Source organism: Cryptomeria japonica, chromosome 11 (genome assembly GCF_030272615.1).
Source record: "Cryptomeria japonica chromosome 11, Sugi_1.0, whole genome shotgun sequence".
NCBI classification, from domain to species: domain Eukaryota; kingdom Viridiplantae; phylum Streptophyta; class Pinopsida; order Cupressales; family Cupressaceae; genus Cryptomeria; species Cryptomeria japonica.
In genome coordinates, this window is record NC_081415.1 from 248,726,281 (window position 1) to 248,752,597 (window position 26,317).

At 39.3% G+C, this 26,317-nt stretch overlaps 1 protein-coding gene across 1 annotated transcript in view; it reads left to right on the top strand.

The window, feature by feature from the left end:
* Nucleotides 1–26,317, top strand: part of LOC131040149 (alpha-soluble NSF attachment protein 2) — a 172,709-nt gene that overhangs the window by 40,916 nt on the left and 105,476 nt on the right. Inside the window, exons 2-3 of the mRNA XM_057973003.2 lie at nucleotides 13,850–13,899; nucleotides 13,999–14,071. Of these exons, the coding sequence (XP_057828986.1) occupies nucleotides 13,850–13,899; nucleotides 13,999–14,071 (123 nt within the window). The remainder of the gene's footprint in view (nucleotides 1–13,849; nucleotides 13,900–13,998; nucleotides 14,072–26,317) is intronic.

Genomic DNA, 26,317 nt, shown 5'->3' on the forward strand with positions numbered 1-26,317 from the left:
ATCTGTGAGGGGGGCATCCAACTGAAAGTATCCCTTAACGAACCTACGATAAAAACCACAAAGACCCAAGAATCCCTTTAAGTGTGTTATGTTCTTAGGAGGAGGCCAATCAATGATAGCTCTAATCTTTTTAGGGTCTACCTTCACACCTCCTGCACTAATAATGTGACCAAGGTAGAGAAATTCTTCCATTCCAAATTCGCATTTGGACTCCTTTGCAAACAGGGACTCAAATTCCAGTATGCTCAACACTTCATCCAAGTGCTGTAAGTGCTCCTACCAAGATTTGCTGAATATGAGTATGTCATCAAAGAATATAAGCACAAACTTCTTCAACTGTTTCTGGAAGATTTTGTTCATGCACGACTGGAATGTGGCAGGGGCGTTAGTCAAGCCAAAGGGCATGACTAGGAACTCAAAATGCCCAAAGTGGCATCTGAAAGCAATCTTCTCCACATTTGAAGCTCTCATCCTAATCTGATGATACCCCGACTTGAGATCAATCTTTGAGAAGAACACTGCACCATGTAGCTCCTCAATGAACTCATCAATTCTCGGGATAGGATACCGATTCTTTATAGTTTTCTGATTCAGGGCCCGATAATCCACGCACATGCGCATGGTCCCGTCCTTTTTCACCAAGACAACAACCGAAGCAAATGGGCTTTTTCTTGGCCGTATGTAACCCATGTCAAGCAACTCCTGGATTGCTTTCTCGATCTCATCCTTCTGCTTCTTGGGGTACCGATATGGAGTAGTCATAACCGGCTTAGCTCCTTCAAGCTCAATGATGTGTTCTGCACCTCTTTCAAGAGGTCTACCAGGAGGTGGATTCTCAAACACCTTACTTCTCTTGGTTATCAAAGCCTGAATGTCTTCAGGATAGCTCCAATTCTCCTCTAGTGATTTGGAAGGCATGACCATGATCTCAGGAGGTCTACCAAGATATGGCTTCCCAAGGACCTTACTTTTGTCTGTGATCAATGCTTGAATGTCTGCTGAGTAACTGCCCTTGTCTTCCAATGGATTTGACGACATTATCAAACACTCTGCTGCTCACTCCACTTGGTTATGGTGGATCAACCTCTCCATCCTCTTCAATGAAACAACTCTAAGTCTACCATTCGACATTTTTCTCAATACCACCTTCCCATCGGACATGAATTTCAGCTCTATGGTTTGCAAATTTAATGTGATCTCACCAAGAGATCTCAGCCACTAAATCCCAAGGACTGCATCATCAGTCCCTCCAATGCCAACCACAAAGAAATCATCTCTAATTTCATGATTTCCCAACTTCAGAGACATGTTGGAAATCATTCGGTTGCACGATATAGTGGAGCCATCAGCTACCATGACTTTGAAGCCTTCTACTTCCTCTGCCACTAGCCCCCTCTTTGCAACAATTCTCTCATCAATGAAGTTACGAGTCGCTCCTGTGTCAATGAGAGCAATGACATGATGCTCTCCTATCACACCCCGAATTCTAAAGGACTCATTCTTGTGAATGCTCGAGACTTGAGAAACCACTGCTTTGTCTTCTGACTCAGTTTCAGGCCCTTCAGGAGCCTCTTCATACTCGTCCTCAATTTCAGTCTGTTGTTTTTGACATTTCAGAATCTGATCCATCAGCAGAATAGCACTCCATTTGATGCAAATTGCCCTTCCCATGACACTTATGTCATGGGGCCCAAGGTTCTCTGCAAGAGTAACAAAGATTCTTCCTCCAGAGCTCTTGACAGAGCTCATCATCCATTTGTGGAGGAAACTTCTTGGTCTGATTTGTAAACTTCTTCTTATCCTTCCGGAAAGGGAAAGGCTTGGACTGAAATTTGTTCTTTGGGGCAGCCAACTCCATGCTTCAAGCCTTCTTTATTGCATTAGCCAAGGTGGGCAGATCAAAGGTTTTTACCCAACCTTTCAATGGTTCTTCAAGTCCCTCAGTGAATAGGACCACTGACCTCTTCTCTGAGATGCTACTAACCATAACTGAAAGACTTTGAAACTCAGTTATGAAACTGCCCAAAGAACCTTGTTGTTTGAGTTGAGCAAGTTCTCTAAATTTCACCTCCGGGTCCTCAGTATCAAACCTTTCAATGAGTTTGTTGGTGAAATCAGCATATGTGGTGATCAAGTTATGACCAAGGGTGACCAACCCATGGTACCACCATTCGTGTGCCACTCCATCCAAGTGTAAAGTAGCGAACTTGATGGCGTCTTCTTCAGGCATAGGCCTCAAGGACAAATAATTGGCCAATTGCTGCACCCACGCTCTAGCTGTGCTCTTAATGCTTCCATCAAAATGTACTAGAGTCACCCTTCCAAGAGCTTGTTGATAATCTCTTGGGGCAGAAAATCTGTTGTCATTCCTCCTTCCTCGCTTCATTTTCTGATTCATGAACTGATCCAGGGTGAGGATATCTCGGATCTCTCCAAGGAGAGAAGCATACTCCATATAGTTGTTCCTTATATCATCAGTTGTAGGTATCTCAATTTCAGCTTGTTGTGCTTCTCTTGGTAGGAAGACAGGTTGCAGAGGTCTTGGAACTGAACCTCCACTGTTGCTCCCATTACTACTCCCATTTCCATTTCCTACAGGAGCATTAGAAGTACTAGCCTCCGGTCCATTGTTGGGTTGATTAGGGGTCCCAACAACATTCTGATTAAGTTTGGCCAGCAATTGGGACATCATATCCATCATGGCATTGAATTGTCTCTCAGCCTTTTGTCAGGTGCCTCATTCTGTTCTGCAGCCTTATCTGCCATTGAATCTACTTAATCTGTAGAATCCACTTCTTTCCCTCTTTTTCTCAATACCTCTGAAAAAGGTATCTTCTTCCGCCACTAAAGGAATTTGAAACTGCTGTCTCTGTCACTCATAGAAAACTTTGACCACTCTGAAACTCACAGGCTGGCAGGAAAACGAGCTCTGATACCACTGTAATATTCCCACTATTTTTTTTTTGATTTTTAAAGCAATATCATAATCACACCAATCACCCGTTAGGGTTAGAATAATGAAATCCAAACAATTGGAAGGAACCCTACATTTTCTGATCACCGAGAGCCCAGACTGGGAGGGTGAGAGCATACGGTAGCAGGGGATCATTAGAGATAATTTGCTGAACTGCTGAAACATAATAACGGGCGACAAGCTAGCCCCTTTCGCTTATCCAGCAAGAAAGCAAAGAACTTGGCGGTAAACAACCAAGAGAACAATACTTCAAACACAAATCACTCTACCGCAATATTTTAGTGGGAGGATTGAATACACTGAACTAACTCAACTCAACCGCTTATGCTGCGGGAGGATCATTACAACCAATATCACTCAACCACTTATGCAATGAGAGGGATGAGTTACAAAATATCAAATATAGGCGGCAAGCCAACCTCTTCCACTTTTCAACGGGATATGAAGAATAGAATCCAGAAACGGTTATTAGTACTACTACTTAACCTTACAATAGAGAGGAAAGATAGAAGAGTACAATGCTGAAGACGTGAGATAACTATCATCAAAATAACTCAACACCTACTTCCTGGAATCTGATATAAAACTCAGTAGGTTGGAAATGCATAACTAGCAACACATAAACTCACTAAATTGCTCATAGCTCACTCAAATCTCCTTCAATTCACCCCAAATCACTCCCAAACTAACACTAGACAAGCAACGACTAAGAACACACCAAAAATAGCTACTAAACACCCCAAAAACACCTTGCACACATCCCAATGCACTTCCTAGGAACCACGCCTAAGCTAGAAATTACGATTTGCAAAATAAAATCTAAAACTCCAAATAAGGGGCTGCAAACTTACAATATATATCGCCAATAGCATAGAAAAGGTTTGAGCCAGTACCCAGAATGACAAGTCGCTCAGACAGGGAGGTATGATCAAAAACTTGCTTTAGCCACAACAAACCAGCAACTCCAAAAAACACACCACACTCCAAAATACTGAAAATACGCACTAAAAATGTCACAAGAATACGCCACACTCCAAAATACTGTAAATACGCACTGAAAATGTCACAAGAATACACCACTCAGCTAGGTACTATGTCTCAAGTATGAAACTGGTAATACTAGGGAGCCACACTCCGAAGCTTCAAGTTCATATGCCAATCCGACAGCATAACGATGCAATTTTTCAAGGTATCCAAAATGAGAGCCCAAGACTCATATTTATAACTTCTTGCTCCCCAAATTCAAATGCAAATGCTCACAAATACGCCCAAATTCATCTTTCCCATTTGCATCTCATTTACGAAAGTGGACCCCAAGATGGCACCATACTTCAAGTCAAAATCATGCCTAGCCAGCAAGGACCACGATTTATGTCTTAGCAAATACTTGGTTGAATAAAATAACATCTCTTTTTTAATATTAGTGTCCCCCTTCAAGACATAAACAATTCGCCTAGCAACTTAGGAGACATCATGTTATGCACAATTTTCAAAGTCATTAATCAGTAGTAAAAATAATAAAATTAATTAAATATTAAACCTTAGGACAAGGAAATAATATTTAATTAAATCACTTATGACTCCCATACTGATCATCAACAAGACCAAGATGAAGCTGAGCAAAGAAGACCACTAAATTGCTGCAGGATCAGGACCCTGTCGACTACCAAAAATAGAAATGCTCCGTACTGCCACTTACTAAAAATAGTAAGTCATGAATTACTCCTCCGAAAAGCATGATCTTCGCACCCAGTGATAGATCTTGGAAAGCTCAGTAAGACAACATCATCCAAATAACCAAACCCTAATTTACTAAAAATAGTAAGTTCTCGCTTCACCAACGTTTGGAACCCTAATTCTCCGTTCCACATAGCCTATGAGTCTCCGGAATAGGCCAATGGACTACTGAAAGCACATCATTGAGAAGGGGACACTACACATCCACCATGAACCATATCAAAGGGTGTAGATAAGGGCTTTCACCTTAAGTCTCTCTCAAAGAGAAATGCAATAACAAGAGTTTACACTTTAAACACCTTATAAAGAGAAGAATACATATAAACTAATCAATGATGCTGAGACTTAATCTCAGCTAGGGCTTTATTTTCCACCATACCAAGTTTACCTTGAAAGTACACAAACTTTATTATGAAGAGAGGCTTGGTGAGAATGTCCGTCGTCTGCTCATTAGTACTAGTGTATCTTAACTAAATAACATACCTTTCCACCATGTCTCTAACATAGTGATACTTGATCTCCACATGCTTTGACCTTTCATGAAATACAAGGTTGGAGTCTGCATCACTCTTGGTGTAGTTCAAGCTCACCAAGTATTCATCTGTCCAGGAATATCACAACCTATGTGACAACATAAAACCTGCTAGCCTGATCACTAGAGAAATCATCTCGGCATGGTCCACTCCCTCTGAACAAATGTAACCAAGATCCTCGGAAGTCAATTGATGTAGATCCTCTAGTTGCTCACTTTGTCACTGAAGCATACCCTACTCATATGCTCCCAATCATGGAAGACATGTTGCTCCAAGATACTCCCATGTCTCTGAGTATCTCAGCTCAACATCATCTGGCATGGTCCACACATGGTTGAATGTGCTAGATTCAAGACCACCTTGGACCTACAGTCACAGCTCAACAAGGAACTCTTGACACTCTTGTCAAGTGCACAACTTCTGTAAGTGCACTCATGCTCTTAGAAAGATCTGTAGCCATCTTTCTCAAGACAGGCAAGGCGGCAAGTTTTCGATGTCATAGTTGGCATAAGCAGATATCAACGCTAGGGTTGAGCGTTCCAACAAGTTGTATAGGCCTCCCTCTCAAATCATCAATCTCATAAGATCGAGCCCTGCACAAATGCCTCGATAGGATTCCTAATGCATCGTTCTTCTTTTCTTGCAAAACCCATTCCGAGGGCCAAGGAAAAGAACAAGAGCATAACGAGGCAAATAACTCTTATAGTACATATAGGAATACAAATAAGAGGGTGACTATGACAAGCAAAAAAAATCAAAATAATAACCAAGATAAATACTTATCTCTTTATCTAAGCTCCATATGGCTTTGGATAAACTTGCAACTCTTGCAAGTAGCATAACAGCAGGCCGACCTTACCTACTAAGGTCTTCAAGTGTCCCCTGCAATCATATATACACTTGTAATAATTTGACGTTAAACATAGCTCTAAACAAAAATTGATAATGATAAATTAGATGTCTTAAATTGTATGTAATCATAGCTAAGGGCTACAAGACTCAATCTTACACATGGGCAGTTCTAGTCTCATGAACAGGAAGGCAACCATTAGTCCAATGCATACAATAGACAAATAACATGAGCATAAGCAAAGCACCATATACTATCAGATAAATGTGGTAGTAGGGAGAAGACTTATTTGATCAGTTTGATCCTATCATCAAATGAAGGTCTTGATCTCGTATTTCAGTTGCCATTGACAGATGCAAATCTGCAAAGTTTCCAAGGCTGAAGATAGAAATGTCACATTTCTATGAAGAGAATCATCAAAGTCTAGCTGGAAAGAAGTGGACCCAACTTCCTTCTCATTATTCTTGGCATTGTCCTCAATTATAACCTATATCCAAGAATCTCTCTCTACTCAATCTAAAGATGAACTCTATCCCCTGTCATATCATTCCACTCTTAACCTCAAGCTCCTCCTCAAGACAGAGGGGATGAACTAACTGTGGCAATGGCTCTTCAAGAACCTGCTTTGATACCATGTTGAATTTCATTATAATACTAGGATCACAAGAAGATGACCATGCACAATAATCATAGGTTGTGCTTGATTAACCACGAGCAATGATTCAGATCATTGTTGCCCTCCCAACCATAGACGATATAAGGCTATCGTCTCCCCCGAGCATGAAATTATCTCTCTCTATATATATCAAATATGAACAGCAAGATGCTTTTACAATGATCAAGTACAAAGGCCAATGTGAATCGCTTCACTTCTTGAAACTATATGCTCAGATCAATTTACAATGCCCAGCTGTGTATGCAGTTGGCACTGCATTAATGTATCCAACCTATGAAGAATGTGTTCGATCAGCCAAGAAAGAGTACGATCTGCCAAGTAGTGTATTCACTCTCCCAAGGAGTGATTTTGCGGATGATAATTTAACTCAATCTGAGAGATATGAAAGTCGATCTGCTATGGAAGTTGATCTGCTGGTATACAGAGAAATCATGCCACAATGGGGGAACTCAATCTGATTGAAGTTTGTGTAATGCAGACTGGGAGATGACAGAGATTTCACAGAACAAAGAACGCGAACTGCAGTGAAGTACGTAATCTGCTTGAGCCTTCAATTCTATGTATAGCTAACAAAGCCTGCTGTTGGTGCTGGATAAATCTGATACGTTAATGTGTGAATGTATTTTTTCCTTATGTCTTCCACTCTTGTCGATCTGCTAATGGAGGGAGAAATCGATCCTATATACTTAATACGATGTCTGTTCCAAACATGTCTCTCTTCAAACATCACGTCTCTCCTCCTTAAATCGGTTATGCAATTGAACAACACGTCTAATAACTAATAGTTAGTTAGTACGTGTTATTAGTGAATCGATTCATATAGAATATAGTTTAATTAATATTTTATCATATCTAATCAGGAAACTAAATTGTCTAAGGCCGATTAGGCCAATTAGACAATTTAATTGTTTGAGTCGCCTTAGTAATATACCGACTGAAGCTATCACTTCAACAGGCTGTTGATGAAGTCTATTTGCTATTGTAATCTGAATGGTTGGATCAGTGCATCGCAATCCCTGTATAACAAGAAGGTATTCCGTATTTATACTGAAATTCATTATTTCAGCTGGTACAATTTCCGAGTTCTTTATTTCTGCTGTTCACTAAGGTCAGAGCATTATATGTGCATCATTCTGATTTTCTGAGTTGTATACAGCAGTCCATAAAGTTTAAATACAGTCATATGGTATGATTGCAAACTGTTTGTCATAATGTCTCCTTGATTATATGAAAGTCAAGATGAATTATATGAAGGGAAAAAATATTATGAAAGCATTAAACAAATCAAATAGACTTGATAATATTCAGAACCATTCATATTCAAGGGTACTCCAAATGTTTGACAATGTAAAGAAATTTGGTTGCACATTGGGGTGGGACACTTCGAAAACCCTTCTATTTTCAAACGATTAAAGGACAAAAACCCTTTGATCTGTTTAATGGTGATTCCATGTAGGCATCATATGGTGCTCAATTTTTAAGAATTCCTAAATTTCTATTGCTATAGTATTCATGCTATTGTAAATCTGTACTACTATAGTATCCATGCTATAGGAAATCTGTATTGCTACAATATCCACACTATAGTAAATCTGGATTGTAATCATTCTACTTTGACAGAAAAATAAATGTAGAAGGGTTTCATTGAAATTCTAAAATTCATTCTGAGCATTGATTCTAATCATTTTTTTTACAAAGGATAAATACAAGGGTTTCAAAGGAATTGTTATATGCATAATTAAATTAAGAATCTACTTGTTGTCATTCATATTCTTTGTTATTCCATATTTTCCAGTGATTGAAAAACAAAAGAAGTCATTGGATTATCAAATATCTAGAAACGGGATATTACAAATATCATTTAATTGTGCATAAAGAATGATTAATGCAATATGAGCATAGAACTGTGGTTTGTGCATTGATGAAATTCTTTTTGTGAATCGACCTATGCATTAAAGATGACAATGTGAATGCCTGTACTTTGTGTATACGTAAATAGTATAATTTTCCTTGAGAAAGAACCCTTGAGTAAATGTATGTACTCTTGATTTTTTGTGCGTCCTTTTAGGAGTGTGCCATTGTTTAAAAAATGTTTAAGCTAATCAAGCTACATATGTGATTTATATCTTGCACCTTAGTGGGCCATTGATCTAACTGTTGTGCTTGATTCATATGAATGTTTTGCACCTTGGTTGAGGAGTGCACAATTGCTGTTTATGAACATATGGTCTATGGAACCTATGTGAGCATCTATTTGGAGGCCTGCAACTTTGAGGATGAACATACAATTGTTAACAATGATTGGATGGAAGTATTATATGTGTTGTTATATTTGTGCAAGGAATAATGATGCATTTTTTCGTTAAGTGATTATGTCAAGAATATTGAGAAAACATGCTTTAGTAAATCGTTATAATAATTTGCAATATTGTATTGAGTAATACAAGTGATGATAAATGAATGATCTTCATGTTTATAAATGTTGGCTAAGGTTTCATGCCAAGGCTTAGGTGCAGTTCCTTCTATTAGCACATGTAGGAACCTAGTGAGTAACTTAGTTCACACCAACCCTTTTATGCAAGTAAGCCTCCTAAATGGTAGTACCATAACATTTTCCTTGATTATGAAGCTTGCTAGTGAAGCCCATGCCTTGTCTATGGACGACTCCATGCTCACAAGCATAGGCCTATTTAAAAATTGCATGATCTTATCCAAGGTTGGTTATGGCATATGGCTTGACCTAGTGACATATAGGACTTGCAAGGTAATTGCATAGTGTTACCTTGTGATAGGTTGAGTTGAAAGTCCCACTTGTGTGAAGTGTAGTAACCTATCATATAGTGCAAGAGTGTTACTTGCTAGGTTAACCTTGAAATATCTTGTCAAGATTATTGATGCACCTTAGTTAGGAGTCGGATCCCAATCTACTTGCGCAATGGTAGGATCTCAAGTGAGTCCTTAGGACTGTATGTACTAATTCCTTGAGGTCCATTTTTTACCTTGTGGAGTCTCTTGAGTAATGTTGTATGCAACCTTGAGTGGTTGCACACCACTTATAATTGACATGCAAGATTTAGGCTATGGCATAAACCACAAAATGGTTGGATAGTATCTATAAGGATCTCAACTATGACCTTGAATGGTGGCATAAACATTGGAGGTGCACATGCCCAACTTATTCAGGTCTAGACAACCAATCAAATGTTATTGCAAATCTTCTTTAGACCTTGCAGCTTTGCCAAAACTATAGCCATAGTTCTATCTTGGTAGTTGGGCCGTGCATCCTTGAGGTGACAATGGGAATCTTTATACTTGAAGCACAACACAACAAGGTGTAATGTCCTCACTCTAGTCAGCATCAGTTGCTAATGGGTTAGCCTATTATTTGGACTCTCGTAGGCTAACATGTTTGGATAAAGAGTCTTAGTGGCAGTTCCACTTCTTCAGTTCATTCTTGGTTTTAGTTCCAGGGCCTTTGTAGTTAGTGTGTGGGCGTAGTTGAGAGACTTACTATTTATAGTAAGTCAATTTGGTAGCAGGCTATTTTTAGTTAGGGCACTTGGACACATTGGGGTTATATAGTGTTGACCCCAACTTCAGACGACACATCAAAAGACTGAATATTGAGGGAGATATTAATATTTTAGTGGTTAAGTTATTTAATTAAAATATGGATATTATAAAGTCATAAAGTGACTTTATTAAAATTAAAAGCCACTTAAATATTATAAAGTGATTGTTTTAAATCACTTAAGTGAATTTGGATGCCCCAAAGCAAATTAGACTATAGAAAGTGAATTAAATACATTTAAATGACATTGGGCGCACCTTTTTGGGAATTCGTGCCATTTGGGGTTATAAGAGGAAAAAAGCAATTCAACCTCAATTCATTATTGATTATTTGAAATTGCTTGATTTTGCTCTGTGAAATTCTTTGACAAGGGTTTTAGAGGTTTTGCCATTGGAGAACAATAATTCTTCATGGATCTATGATTTTGAGGTTGTGAAAGATCAGCTAAATTATTGCAATTGTGAGGGCTTCATCCAGGAGTCTTACTGTGCTTCATCATAAGTTATTTCATTCTATTATTTGAAGATTTTTGAATAAGGAAAAGGGCATTTAGGTTTAGACGCCCGAATTTGCAGCATTTTCAATCCAATAAGCTAGTCGTACCATCTCTCTTGCTGGCCGTACATTTTCCAGCTCGGCACGTGGGGTCCAGAAAAGGGGCATTTTGTTTTGGAGGGATGAAACGCCTTCCTTATTGCATTCTGGTTGCACCATTCCCAACGTCTAGCACATACAGGTTGTTTCATCTCTATTCTGGACTGGAGAATTTGCACTCTGGACTTGTATGCCTTGTTTGGTCAGTTTCCCAGTTTTGGCTGGCAAACTCCAAAATTCTTAAAATAAGCTGAGGACCTACGGGTATGCAATTAGCATTAGTTTCATTTGTAGCAGTTTCCTGATTATAATCTAGTTACAGTTGCTCTCTATTTCGCATCTATTCAGTTTTATGTGAATTTCTTGCCTGGCAAAATTGTTATTTTTATTTGAAAATTATCTAAAACCCTTGAAAAACACAAAACAAATCAGCAATAGCATTTCAGGAAAGTCAGAACCAGCAGGGTTCTTACACAAGGTGCATGCCAATGCACCCTACTGCTCTTGGTATAAAACATGCCAGAAGTTCAATTGTGCATTTGTTAATGTTTTTTGTGTGGGTGTGGCATATTTTCCACTGGTGTAGATGGTTGCTGTTTCATAGGTAGGCTTATGTGTGGACCAAGTGCATGTTCCCTGGTTATTGCTGTCATCTTATGCTTCCAGAAATAAATTATTATTGCTGTTTTATTTTCTGCGTGTGTATTTCTAATGTGCTGATGGGGGGATCAAGTTATCTTACATTATCTTTTTTTTCATGCTTTTAAATTTCTAATGATCTGAAGAATCATCCAATACTATGATTTTATTAATTGTTTCAAGTTTCTGTTCCTTACAACACTTCTGCATAGCATGCCTTATATTTGGTTTCCAGCTTCTGAATATGAATTCTATTTCATGATCTTTCTTGTTAAAGGCACATAAATATTGGCTTTGTGCCACCTTGTCCATATAACTGCGATCATATTGTTTATTTGATGGAGTTTTTTTTTAACAATACTGTGTATATGCATGAACCTGTCCATTTGGTAAGGCAACATTTAATTGTGATTTTTTTATTGCTTCTATTTCTCTTATTGATGGAAACAATGAAGTAGAAAAATATCAATTCACGACAATGGCTGAACAGTTGGATATTGTGTGATCTCCAAAATAAATATATTTTTGATTGTATTGCATTAAACATGCAATTGCACTTTACCAATACAAAAATCACATGCTGCTTTTTTATCTCAATAATGCGCTCAGTTTTTGTCTGTATATAACACTTTTTGTCAGCATATAATAACTAGTCTAATATCAAAATGCCTATATGTCCTTGTCATCCATGATTATTGCATATTTTCTCATTAGTTCTTGTAAAGTTTTTCATTTTCATTGATCCCCCCTTGTTTCCATTGGTAACAAGTTTCATTGTCTAAGATACTAAGATTCCATTCAGAAAAGCACAAGAAACTGAGCAGAGGAGTTTTGATGTTGCATTCAGCTAGTCATAAGTGTTATTTAAAATGATGAAGATACTAAACAAACATTTCATTTGGTGGATCATTTCAGCAAATTGGCTAATTGGGGCCTAAACCTTGTCTTGTTTCTGTAACAAACAGACATAAATTGAAAGGAAGCAAGAGTGTGGAAATGTTTCCTAATCCAAATTTTGAGAAGAGGTATCTGCAAATAAATCAAATCTTTGCAGTTACATGAAAAGATTCAGAACAAAAAAAATGCCATAACATATGTTTACATGGGGAAAACCCTTTTGGGAGAATAACACCACACTCAAAGCACAAACCAATTGTATTATCAGCAACAAAGGTTACAATGCAATCACAGGGAAATGCCCTTGTAGGAGTATCAGCAACAAGAGATGTGGAGCAAATTTTGGCAGCATAATTGTACCTACAAAACTCACCATCTAATCTTCCTCTCAAGCACTTAGTAAATAAGAGAAATAATGCATGAAACCATTAAATGGTAATTAGGAAACCATGTGCTGAAACCATCCAATTACTGGTCCCTGAATTCCTAGCTAAAATCTTAATGCCCGAATCTCAAGATGAGTCCACGTGCTAAAGATGGCATATTCCTTTCACTTGCCATAAGCTCATCTTAACCCATTCACCAACTTGGGCAATACATTTTGGCCCGATTATCTCCATTCAAACTTGCCTTATGATGTGTAACTCCCTCTTACAATTCTCTTATGCATCGTAGATGCTCATACATTTACAATGTGGCAGGTTCAAGTTTGGGAGGCCATAAATCTTGATCTGCAAAGCCAATGGAGCCAAAAAATAAAGTTGTAGAGCTCAAAAAGATTCTTAGGGCAAAAGATGATCTCTATAGCCCATAAATTGAGTTTTTCTGTTCCATGGCCCGGAAATTGCATTTTATTTTTGTGTTCTTAACATTGGGATGGCAGGTTGACCCACCTTTCCTAACATAGACAAAGACTCCTAGGTTCTACTTTGCAAAGTTAATAATACACATCCCAATCAAATTTCGACAATCAAGTAGGTGAATTTTGCTAAAGTTTTCCAAAATGCTAGATATTACCATATGTCAAGAGTTGACGCTTCCCTATATTTTAGTTTCTGATTTGCTTTTATTATTTTTCTTTAGTGTCAATGGTTTAACTTTGTTAGTCTCATTTTTTCTATTTGTGCATCCTTAATCATTTCATAGCACCTGTTTATAGTATTTGAAAATGTTTACCATAAGCTTATGAGTTGGCAATGATAGGCATCTGGGGACATTAGATATGTGACGTCTCTAACAAATGTAATTCTTGAGGATATTTTATCACAGAAGATAAAAGGCTCTATTCGTATTTATTTATTTTTGCATGTGCCCATGCATATAGGGAAAGGAATCTTGAAGGAGATATTCATTAATAGAAATGCTGAACTTGTTGCAGGGGAAAAAGCTGGATCAGCTTACATTAAGCGTGCAGATTGCCATTTAAAGGTCTGTTTCTCAGCCTTGCATTGTAAATCCATTTGTTTTATAGTGTAGGGGATGTATACTTGCTAAGAATATTGTTAATGTTGCACTTTTTCCTCTCAGCTGGAAAGCAAGCATGAGGCAGCTTCAGCGTATGTAGATGCAGCAAGTTGCTACAAAAAGATCAGTGCTCAAGGTTCTATTCCTTTACCAAGGTTTCAGTGAGATTATTTGCTGGAGATGTTAAATCATAAAATGTTTGACCAGTTTATCTATATATTTTAATACCGCAATAATACTGGAATCCGCATTCAGTGACATATTTTCTAAACAATATAAAAGTATACCAAAATGCTAAGCCCAAGAGAGGCCATATGTATTGGCAGTTCAAGCATGTTGAGATCTACGAAAGTATTACCTAGCACCTATAAATTTACAAGGACAAAAAGAATTTATCCATGGTTAAACTATTCAAGATATTACAACCCAGATAGCATCATTCATCTTTAGTAAATCAATACCATCGGCTAAGGACTGAACAAAATTCATAGTATTGTCCTCTTACTTTGCCTTATAACCTGCAGCCAAAATATTTCTAGCATCACCATTATTCTCCTTGTCTTGAGCAACTGAATCACTGTGTGACAGTAAAGAATGATAAGTTGGAACAGAATGAAGGTCCGCATCAGACCCAGGTGTGTCTTCCTTATACTGATCTCCATACACACAAAATCAGATCCTAGGTTCTTGACTCAACAGTTTTTTTTTTCTTGGTCAAATCTCTAAAAAAATTTACTCATTCCAGAACTAAAATTGCCAGGGAGAAGTAAGTGAAACTCTTCTGAATACCATCATGAAAATAAATCCATCTTCACAGATGTATACTCATCCTTCTAAGTTCCAACTTTCCAAGTATGAAACCCAAGCAGGCTTTTCTTGACATTCAAGAGAATTAGATCAGTTCCAGGGACAAAAATGGGTTCATCAAGCATTTAATGGCTGACAGGATACCTAGGAAACCAATAACCATGAACTATATTTTGATGACAATCTCTATCAAAGAACATGGATCAATATTAAATAAGTTACCTGTATCAAAGAACATGGATCAATATTAAATAAGTTACCTGCATTAGTGGCATGAGGTGCCTTGTTAGTACACAAGGGAGACGTCTGTTATCAATTGCATATCAGTTAAAATCATCGTATATGTTATGAATCTATTCATTTATATCATCTCTAATCTGTTAGAGGTCTACTTGAGTTTTTTAAGGATTGTCCCATCTATTCCAGAAACGCCAGCACCCTCCTGTGCTGCTTGCATCGAAACTTGTTCTTTGATCATGCAAAGTACCCTTCAGATCTTGTAAAGGATGCCAAACCCAACCCCATTTGTCACAATGTATATCCTGGCAGCTGGACCTCTTGTCCACAAGCCAGATTAAGAAGGGAAGGATAGTGTTGAAGCACAGCCTATTGCTTTCTCTTGCAATTGCCTGTCCTGAGAAAGCGCTCGTGTTCTTCTAAAAGAAACTGCAACTGAAAAGACGCTTGCATGGAAATATGGTACATCTTGAATTTATTGATGAAGTCAGTAAGGCTTCTGCTATCCTTTTGAAACATGTCTATTCTTTTCTTACAAATAATTCTGTAGACCTTAGTAGACACAAGCAACCAATTTTTTCTTTTAGATTATCATTCTGCAATTCTTAAAATGATCTGTTGAGATATCTTCTCTAGTAGCATATCTGTTCACAAACAGCTTCCAGGCTACCAAAACATCATTAGAAGCAGTGTTATATGAGTAATCAAATGAAATTGCTCCAAAGTTTTGCATATAGTTACCAAGAGATGTGGACTAGTACTGACATAGGAGATAGTGGAGGGTACTGGTCATTTTTCAAAACAATGCGAGACAAAATTTTTTAGATGGAATATATATACATGTACATACATACATACATACATATATTGTAGCAATTATATTATTTATTTTTTCTTAATTTTAAATTTTATATTATAGTCTGTTTTAAGTTGTGCAGTTATTGTATAACTATTTTTTACTTAGTTTTAAATTTTTAATATAACACAAACACACACTATTGTTTAATGTTTAAAATTTTATATTGTATTATCTATCTATCTATATAATATAATATAATATAAGTGTTTCCGCTATTAGTTTCCTTTCATGCATAGGAACAATAAATTATTATAACAGTAATTCTAATCATTTATAAACTTTGTATGTGGCATTCTCTTGAAGGAGATCTCTCTTCCTCCATCTTCTTCAATCTCATTTCTAACTACCTATATATGAATATAAAATGCTACATAAGGACATGAAATGTTGTGGAAGATGAAACGATTGCTCTGCCTTGCTTCTTCACCATCAGATGATTATAGTGAGTTGTGTCAAAATGTGGTTGTTGAATTTAGTTTATTGCTTGTCATACCATATGTTTCTTACCCCTGACTTTGCAAAGGAAACCCCTGAAGTCATATGGGAGGGTTTGTCCCAAAAAGATGTGAATAAAGATTCTACAAATTCATTCTAGTATAGGATATGTCTTGTGGCACTAGAATAGTTTGTGCAATATATGTTGGAGGCAGAATATCGACTTTGTGGTATCACAAACTTTATAAGTCTCTTCAGCATTACTTCAAGTATACACCATAGTGTAATGTCCAAGCCAATTTGCACCTAAAACTTGCACTTCTTCTCACTCCTCCACTGGTAAAGATTTTCGTCAAACAGTTGGCTCATTTGCTGTTCACTGAGTTCCAGTTTGTATTGATTTATTTTGTTGAGGTAAAGTGAATCAATCTTTCGTTTAGAATTGCTTTTACACAGTTCCCAAAGTTTAACTTGCAGGTCTAATGCATTGAAAGCATATGCAATCTATATATATATATATATATATATATATATCAAACCCTTAAAATTTCATCGAGGAGATGAAAACACAGAATATGTTCAATCTGTATATGCTCAGATGTTTAATACTTCAGAATAGGAATACAAAGCTGACCTCTTTACTGAAACAACTGAAGCAGATTGTTTTTGAAGGCGCTAGCTTAACAACTAATTCCCTTGTTCCGGCTTCTCTATTCACCATAAATCAGGCATAAGAAACTTCGTACAGATATAATAGTGTGAACCACAAAGACTCCCCCGATTCTCCTTCTAAGCAGGTGGATACCAACACGCCTTGTTTCAGCAAAGGATTCTCAAACAATATCGTATGGCCCAATAAACACTTCATGTATCCGGTTTCTAATCTTTCATACACCCAGCAAACGTGGAAATGATGACCACGATAAGAGCAGAATGGTTGGTAATAACAGCTCCTGATAGCTTATGGAAAGCACAATCAACTTGGCAGTCTACACGTCCAACAACTATTCATTCCCAATCGACAGCTAGTTCTTCTTCACAAGCAGCGGTGATCTTCACGTCATATGGGCAACGTGTGTGCTTCAGCTAGCTTCCCATCGATAGACAACAAGGTATAGCCACCACACTGCCTGTTCCAGCAAAAACCCGATAGTCTCACGCTTCAACACAGAGAAACGTATTAGATACATATATATATATATATCACCACAACCAGTCAAGGCAAAAGAAGCCGCTACACAGTCCAGGTTACAATATACCCGACTCTCAATCCAAACTCCACAACCCTTTCCAATAATATTCAACTCTTTATAAACACAGGTCTAAGAGGATAACGATCAACTCCTCACTTATTCCTGGCTCCTCCTTATGCGATGTAGCATTAACAATTCGAGACATCTTCCCTTCCGCCAAGACACTCTGTTACTGTCGTTGAAGCCCAAACGTGAAGTCTGTCAAGAATTCACCCATTCAAGGAGATTGGTTTTCATCCAATCTGCCAGACTCGATGGTTTCTGTCCTCAAGTTCCTGGAAGCCAAGCTCCGCAATATTCTCCGATGAAATAATTTCTCGTATATGCCAACATCTTCCACCACCTTTTTATAATATATTATGTAGCAACCTCTCCAAATGAAAATGTAAAGTAAAATAATTTAAGAAATGCATCATAAAGTGTCTTTAATAATATTATAATTTTAACTATAAAAGCCACTTTATATAAAATAATTAATTGCTTTAAGACAATAATAATTTAATTGATTATCCATTTATTTTTAGCATCCCAAAAGCGGCACATTACACATAGATTGTAGAAGATGCTTGGGAATTATTTGAAGCTATCACTTGGATCATATGACCAAGCTAATTTGACGTACAAAATCCATTATGGAAGCTCTCAAGGGGATTTCATTCCATTTGCCTTATATATTGTTCAATTTTTTAACCTTGGGTTTCAACCACATGACTCCAATTTGGATTACCTAGATCTTGCTTAATGCCAATGGTTGTGGCTCCCACGCTTGTGAAATTTTGCGCACATAGAAATTTGGTGGCACATTTTCAAATTCATGTATGTCCATTTGAATATGCTCTTACATTCCATGAAAATAGGGAATATAACAACCTTTGAAAAAAAGATTTCTATTTTCTTCACCCTTTGTTGATTGAAGTTGGCTTCATTTCTCCACATTCATTTTAAAGCGGCAGTACTTGTGTATTTGAAATTGCTACTCTAAATTTGCCTACTGGTACATACTTCCAATTGGAATACAACTTGTAAGCACCTAAAATTGCCTCTCAACATTTTTTCTATCATTAGCATTCCTTCACATCACCATTCTAAATTAATTAAATAAATCAGATTTATTTTATTAATATCTTAATCTTTCTACCAACATTAATTTAACTAACTAATTAATTAGACCTTTCTTCTAACATTAATTGAATAAATCATGAGTATTTGTTCAATTAATCAATCATTTTCTAATGTCCAACCGTAAATAAATAAATTCCATAATCATTTATTTAAGTTCATCATTCCTTTTCCAAACATTAAATAAATAAAATCTATTTATTTGATTCCTCATTTACCCCCTCGCAGCTAAAATTAATTATTTAATCTAGCTAATCATTTGCACAAATGAAAACATGCTTAATCGAGGAATATCTTGCTTAAGTTCCTAGGTTGTATGTCTTGAAAATGATTTTTTCATGTACATGACCCATTCTTTCCACTTCTCCAAAAAAATCCCTTGTTCAATCTTGTGCATCCATTCAATCAAGAAGATCTTAGCCCTTCACATAAATTCAAAAACACACTTTTTGATCTTCCAAAATGGTCCTTTTTGATCCTTACCATCCATCCATTACCAAGATCTCCACCATCAAATTCCTTAGATCATGGAACTACTTTTGTGCACCATGTTTACTGCTCGATTTGATAAAATGAATACATGAATTAATAATAGAGATGCCAATGCGTGCCAGATATATCTTTGTTCGCACACAAAATTATTACAGAAAATGATGTAATGTCCTCTTCTAGCTAGTGATCACACCTGCTGAAGAATAGCCTCTTTAGGAAGCCCGTAGGCTATTTTTGGCAAAATTAGGGTTTCCATCTTCTGAGAGGATTTTGAGTGAGAGGCAGTTGGAGTTTGGTAGAATGAATCAAAGTTTTCTTCTGGGTTTTCTGTAAGCTTCGCAGTGGTATGATACGCAATCAATTTAGGGAAGTTTGCAGAACTTACTATTTTTAGTAAGTTGGTGGCAATTGTTAGGGTTTTTAGATTATTCAGAGTTTTCTGAGCTTCTTCTCATGGCTTGAAAAAACAAGCTGTTTGGAGTTGTTTTCAGGACTTAATATTTTTAGTAAGTGCCATTTCAAGCAGTTCTATTTTTAGCAGGGTAGTTCAGAACTCCAGTTTAGTCCAACTTTAGGTTCAGCACTTCAATCCTCAATCTAGTTGGTATTGATCAGCATTTGGCTTGCAGAATGATTTATTAAATATTAACACTGCATTCTTAAGTTAATATTTAATTATTATTTGGATGACTTTGGAAAAGTTAATCTTGAATTGTTATTTGGACGACTTTGGAAAAGTTAATATTGAATTGTTATTTGGATGACTTTGGAGATATAAAGCATGTTTTATTCAAATGATTTTATTGCTCTCCTAAGTTGGGCGCCTTAATGAAATAATGTTTTAAGTCGTCAATTGTAGACCTTGCAAATGGGCGAACTTGTCTAGATGGTGCGAATTTCCCCTTGGGTGCCCATGTGGTGAAATGAAATGGAAATGCAACGCCATTTTGAAATGAAATGAAATATAATTTTCTTTGGGCGAATTTGGGAGTAGTTGAATTTGAATTTGGTGGAGCAAATGTTATAAATAAGAGCCTTGGTCTCTCATTTTGGGCATCTTGAGAATTTACACCGTTGTGCTGCCGGAATGGTTAGTGATTGAACTTCGAAGTTGGAAGAGCTTCCTAGTTGCTTCAGTTTTGTATTTGAGACACAATACCTAGCTGGATAGATGATTTTTGGGTGACGTTTTTGAAGTGTTTGATTCAATTTCAGGGTGGTTTTGGAGTTTCTTGGTTCTTGCTGTGATTTTGGTGTTGTTGGACGTGGTGGCTGAAGCAATCTTCTGCTCATATCTCCCTACCTAATGCTCATCTCGTTGTGTGTATTGGCCCAAAAATTGACCATCATATGGGCGATGAAGTCCTCCAAAGGGCAGAATCCAATGTGTTGAAATGAATTTTTCCTTGCTAATCGAGTTTTTCTGTTGGGCCGCCCCTTTCCTTGCTACCTTGGGATGCATGCCTTGGACTTCGGACTTTGAAGTTGCAGGTTTGAGGTTCTAAGTTGTTCGTCTAAGCCATATATTTCATTTGTTTTTGATTTGGTGTGATTCCGTGTTGATGTGAGTGAGTTGTGAGCTTTTTGGTGTTGCCGGGTGTGGCTGGTTTTGCGTGTTATTGATTTTCAGATTTAGAACAGCAAGTTGTGCTTTACTGTTGTGTGATTTTGACAGTGGATTGCTTGAGATCAGTATTAAGCTTCTTATCTAATCTCATATCTCTATTTTGTAAGATTGTTTCAGCAGCATTGATCAAAGAAACGAGCCTCGAGTTCGGCTCGGACTCTGGAAGGCCAAATCGGACTCGGACTTGGGACTCAGAGTCAAACTCGACTTCAAACTCGGTTGGACTCGGGAAAATAAAAAAATCAAGAAATTTAGAGATTTTTAAAGATTTAAAACTTGTTTCATGCGCCCTTTATTGAACACACCTTAAAGACACAATAACATTATCAAACTCGATTCATTTGATTACATATACAAGTATACATCAATCACATAAGCATAAACGCAAATTGTAGCTGAAGGAAATAACAAACATAGATATATAAATATTGTCAAATGTATACAATATTACAAAACTCATGGAATAAAAAATCCATGTCATCATATTATCATCATCAAATGTTCCATACAAATACCAAAGGTAAATACAACTACAAGCCTATGGCTCAGAGGAGCCTGCACCCTTTGGCCCCGACCCCCTGCGAAGGCATCTAAGGTAGGCTCTGGATGATTCGACAACCATAGCCGCTCCCCATGACACCATGCCATGCTCACCAACATCAGGAACATCTGTGTCACTATCTATCTTTGAATCTCCTGTCTTGGCTCGTGCTCTTCGCTCCTCCTCTGCCATAGCTACAGTCTCAGCCTCTATATCTACCTGGTCTATCCAATCAATGTCAAACTCGGAGGTTAAATTTTCCCTACTTCTATCGACGCAATTTCCCCCCATATTTTTTGACGAGGGTTTGGGGCAGCGCCCCCAAGGTGGGGTCAAGGGGCCAAGGGCCAAAAAGACTTTTATTATTTAATAAAGGCGTTGGGTGTTATTTTTCTATTGGATGACATGTTGTAACCCTAATTTTTCTCATTCTTAGGCGAAAGTTGTAGTGAACAAAGACGAGATCATTCATTTTAAAAAAACTTGAAATGGAGTTTGACCGGTGGTCACCTTGTAAGGCGTTCTGTAGGCCCATAGTACGGAGGGTAACTTCTCCTCCCAGTCTTCCTTTTCTACCTCGTAGGACTTGTAGATTACCGACACCAATATTTAATTAGTGGCCTCAGCTTGCCCATTGGCATGTGGGTAGTACGGGCTTGATAAAGAGTGGAAAATCTTAAAGTCGGTGATCAACTGAATAGGTATGCCATATCTCGTAATAATTTGTTCATAGATAAATTTAGTCGTACTTACTGCAGAGTTATCCGGGAGGGCCGTCGCCTCCACCCACTTAGTCAAGTATTCTGTCACGACCACAATGTAACGGCACCGTCGTGCACGACTAGCCTTAAGAGGCCCTACAAATTCGAGTCCCCATCGTTTGAAGAGTTCCTGTGCGTGCGAAGGGTTGAGGGGCATGAAGTCTCGCTTCAAAGGTTTACCCGCCCGTTGGCAAGTGTCGCACCCCATGACCCACTCCCGGGCGTCGTTGTGTACGGTTGGTCACCACAGCCCTGCCAGCAACACCTTGCGGGCCGTAGTGTCCGGGCCCATATGTCCGCCTGCGGGTCCTTCGTGTGCCTCCTTCAATACACTGGGGACTTCCTCCTCCATGACACAACGCCTTAGTACCTGGTCGGGTCCCATTTTGTAGAGTAAGCCATTGATCAGTTGAAAGGTCTTGCTCCTTAATACTAGCTTCCTTCATTCCCCTGGAGGCATGTCCTCCGAGAATCGGGATGTCGATAGGTACTCTCCAATATTCTTGTACCACGAAGGGAGTACGGCTATTTGGAACAAGTGTGCATTCGGGAAGTCATCATTTACTCCCTCCGGAGGTTCCCCTGACTTAATCTGAGACAGCTGATCTGCTATGACATGGCTTCGTCCTGGTCTTACCACAATTGTAAACGTGAACTCCTGTAGTAGCAATAGCCAATGACTTATCCTCCCTTGAATAATAGGCTTGTTTAGAAAGTACATTAGTGCCTGGTGGTCTACGTAAAATGTGAATGGTGTAGCTAGTAGGTAATGTCGGAATTTCTATGCGGCGTAGAGCATGCCGAGGGCTTTGTGCTCCGTGGTATTGTAGTTCTTTTCAACCTTGGAGAGCAACCTGCTCGCAAAATAAATCAGGTGGTCCAACCCGTGTCCCCCTACCTGAGCTAGTGTAGCCCCGATGGCATAATTTGAAGCATCCACGTGAACGTGGAATTCCTTATCCCAGTTCGGGTATGCGAGTATGGGTGCTCCCATCAATCTCGTTTTCAGCTCTTCAAATGCGTCGCTCTGTGGCTTTGTCTAGATGTATGGCTCCCCTTTCCGTGTCAATCTATCCAACAGGTGGGACACCTCAGCGAAGTTCTTGATGAACCTCCTGTAGTGCCCTACATGACCAAGGAAAGACTTTACCCCCGTGACGTCTGGAGGAACTTCCATTTCTACTATGACCCAAATCTTGTTAGGGTCCGTTTTCAATCCTTCTTTGCACACAATATGACCAATCAATCTTCCCTATGGTACCATGAATCTACATTTCTTCGGATTAAGGGCCAACCGTGCCCTTCGACATCTCTCCAGGCACTCCCCAAGGGCCTTTAGGGGGATGTCCTGCTCGCTGTAAATAGACCAATCGTCCAAGAAAGCTTTGAAGTTCCCTATTGACATCTTGTCGAAGATGTGCAAGATGATACGCTGAAAGGTTGCCGGTGCAATGCATAGGCTGAAGGGCATTCGGTTGTATGCATACACACCGTCCTCCACCACGAAGGTAGTTTTCAACTTATCTTCCTCCGCGATGGATATCTGGTTGTACCCAGAGAATCCATCCATGAAGGAGTATATTTCATGTCCAGCCACTTCCTTGAGGATGTTGTCGGTGAAGGGTATGGGAAACGGGTCTTTAATAGTGACAACATTCAGACACTGGAAGTCTACACAGATTCGGATCTGATTGGCCTCTTTCTTGAGGGAAATCACAATGGGAGACACCCATTCGCTTGTCTGTACCTTGAAGATTATGCCCGCTTCCAACATCCGGTCAATTTCGTCATTCACCATGCAGCATAATTTTTGTTCATACGGTAAGTCCGCTTCCTTACCAGTTGGGCTCTCGGTACCAATGTTATGCGGTGTACACATAGCTCTGGGGGCACGCCCTCCAGGTCCTTGTAAGTCCATGCAAAAACATCCTTGTACTCTAGGAAAATTTTGAAGGCGGCGACCTTCAACACTGGGTTCGAGTCATCTCTGGCAAGGATGACCTTGGGATCACTTGCCTTTCCCAGATTTGTCTCCTTCAAATTGGCTTCTTGGTATTTAATATGTGCCCTTCGGGAACTGGTGTGCGGGGGTGTCATTCAAACAGGCCTCCCCTTCCTTGTATTCCCCGTATTTAGGAGGGAATGTATTTGGTTCTTCCTCGATATTCAATACAAGGCCTTCCTTGTATTCCCCGTATTCGGGAGGGAATGCATCTAGTTCTTCCTCGATACTCAATACATTGCACGAGGGTGTAAACAACTCATAATCTTCCATTTGCCAATGGAAGAGGCCATTCATGGAGTCCCCGTCATCCCTCGAGCGTGCTTCCAACTCTAATACCCCTTCGTCACTGGGCTCCATTCCGCGTCGGTCTTCATTCCCACCCAACTGGTCTCCTTTAGATTCGGAATCGGAGGAGGATGCCAACTCCTCGCTCACCATTTGCATACGGAGATCGATCACACACTTCCTCCTTGCGCTTTCCAGGGTGAGCATATTCTGCTTCCAATTATGGTTTGTCTTTGCTACAATTAGTCACCCACGTCCGAGAATGGCGTCGTACCCTTTGTACTTCAGTGGAATCACTACAAAATCCAACACGAATGGCTACGTGTGGATCATCACTTGCTGGCCCATGAGGGTACCCAGGGGTTTAATCCCGTGTTGATCTGCCCCTAGCAGATTGAATTTGGGGGGGCACAATGTAGGCTTTCCGAGTTTTTTCCATGTCTCTTCTAGGAGCACATTTACTCCTGACCCTCTGTCCACAATGCTGTCTGTTAAGGTAGTCCCTAGGATGCCCATTTCTACCATTGTAGGGTGGCATCTGCTGTTGACTACTATCAACATAGGGTCGACCGTGGGGCTTACGACCCCCTTCGTTTTAGCTTGTGTGGGTACGAAGTTCAAGATAGCCATTTTCAACTGCGATATGGTTTCAAGGAGGTCTTGAACCTTCATGGGTACCTCTATTTGCAATATTTGCCGTAGGATTCTCTCTTCTCCCTTCGTTCGTGATAGGCTTGTGGCCTCGTGGCTGTTTTGCCCTTGTGCGGCCATTTCCTTTGTGATCTCGACCCTTGCTTCCCGCACTCTCTCAGTCTCCGTGCGAGGATCTGGGTATGTGGCCTCTTTGGCTTGTGCCCTTGTGATTGCCAACACTTCTATCTTGTCGGGTTCGATGTTCAAAAGGTTTACTCCTGGCTTCGGGCAATTTGCATCCTCATGGTCGCCTGGCCCACACCATCAGCAGAGGTGTTGAGGGGTGGGCTTCCTTCGTGCAATCCCGGGCGAAGTGCCCCCACTGATTGCAGGCCCTACATTGGATCATTGGTCGGCTCTTGGCGTCATACTGGATACAGCTTTGGTTATTGTTATTCCTTTCGCCGCTGCGTCTGTTGTCCTGGTAACCTCCAGATGATGCCGTTGTGTTGGTTTGCTAGGCTGTACTCACTGGTGCGGATGTTGTGGCCTGCTCAGTGAACAACACTTGCGTATTTCGAGTCTTCATATTGTATGGGCACTCCTTGATGGAGTGTCCCATTACTTGGCAAGTTTCGCAAAAGGCCTTCTTCGGGCATGTACCCTTCGTATGTCCTTCCTCCTTGCACTCCGTGGAACACACGTCTCCTTCGGTCCAGCTAGTAGAGCCTTTCATTGCTTTAAATTCCCTCATCATACGCTCCATGTCCCTCTATAGGGCCATCACTTTCTTTTTCGACTCATCGTTACCACTCTCATCAGAGGAAGAGTCATTTTCCTCGGAGGAGGACTTCCCCTTTTTCTTGGACGTTTTGTATTCACTTTCTAAGTCCATAGCCCTATTGTATGCATCATTGTATGACGAAGGAGGGACTATCTTCATTTTCTTCTTCAAACTAGGATTTAGGCCTTCTACGAACGACCTCTTCTTGAGTCCGTCGGCCGACTGACTCTCCATTTTCCCAATTAGCTCCTTCAAGCGCTTTCCGTAGGCACAAATTGATTCCTTTTGTCCTTGTTTTGTACTGTATATCTCTGCCACTATTTCATTATCATCTCGGAGTAGGCGGAACTCCTTCTCGAAGGCTCTTCGCAGCGTGTCCCATGTGGCCACTGCAGTTTTATCAATATCCGTGTACCAGTCGATGGCAACTCCCCGTAATGTCGTTGGAAATTGCGTCGTCCATTCGTCTTGGTCCGTGACACCATTGGCCGTCCATATGGTTTCGCAGGTTTTGCAGTGCCTTACTGGATCCTCCTTCCCGTCG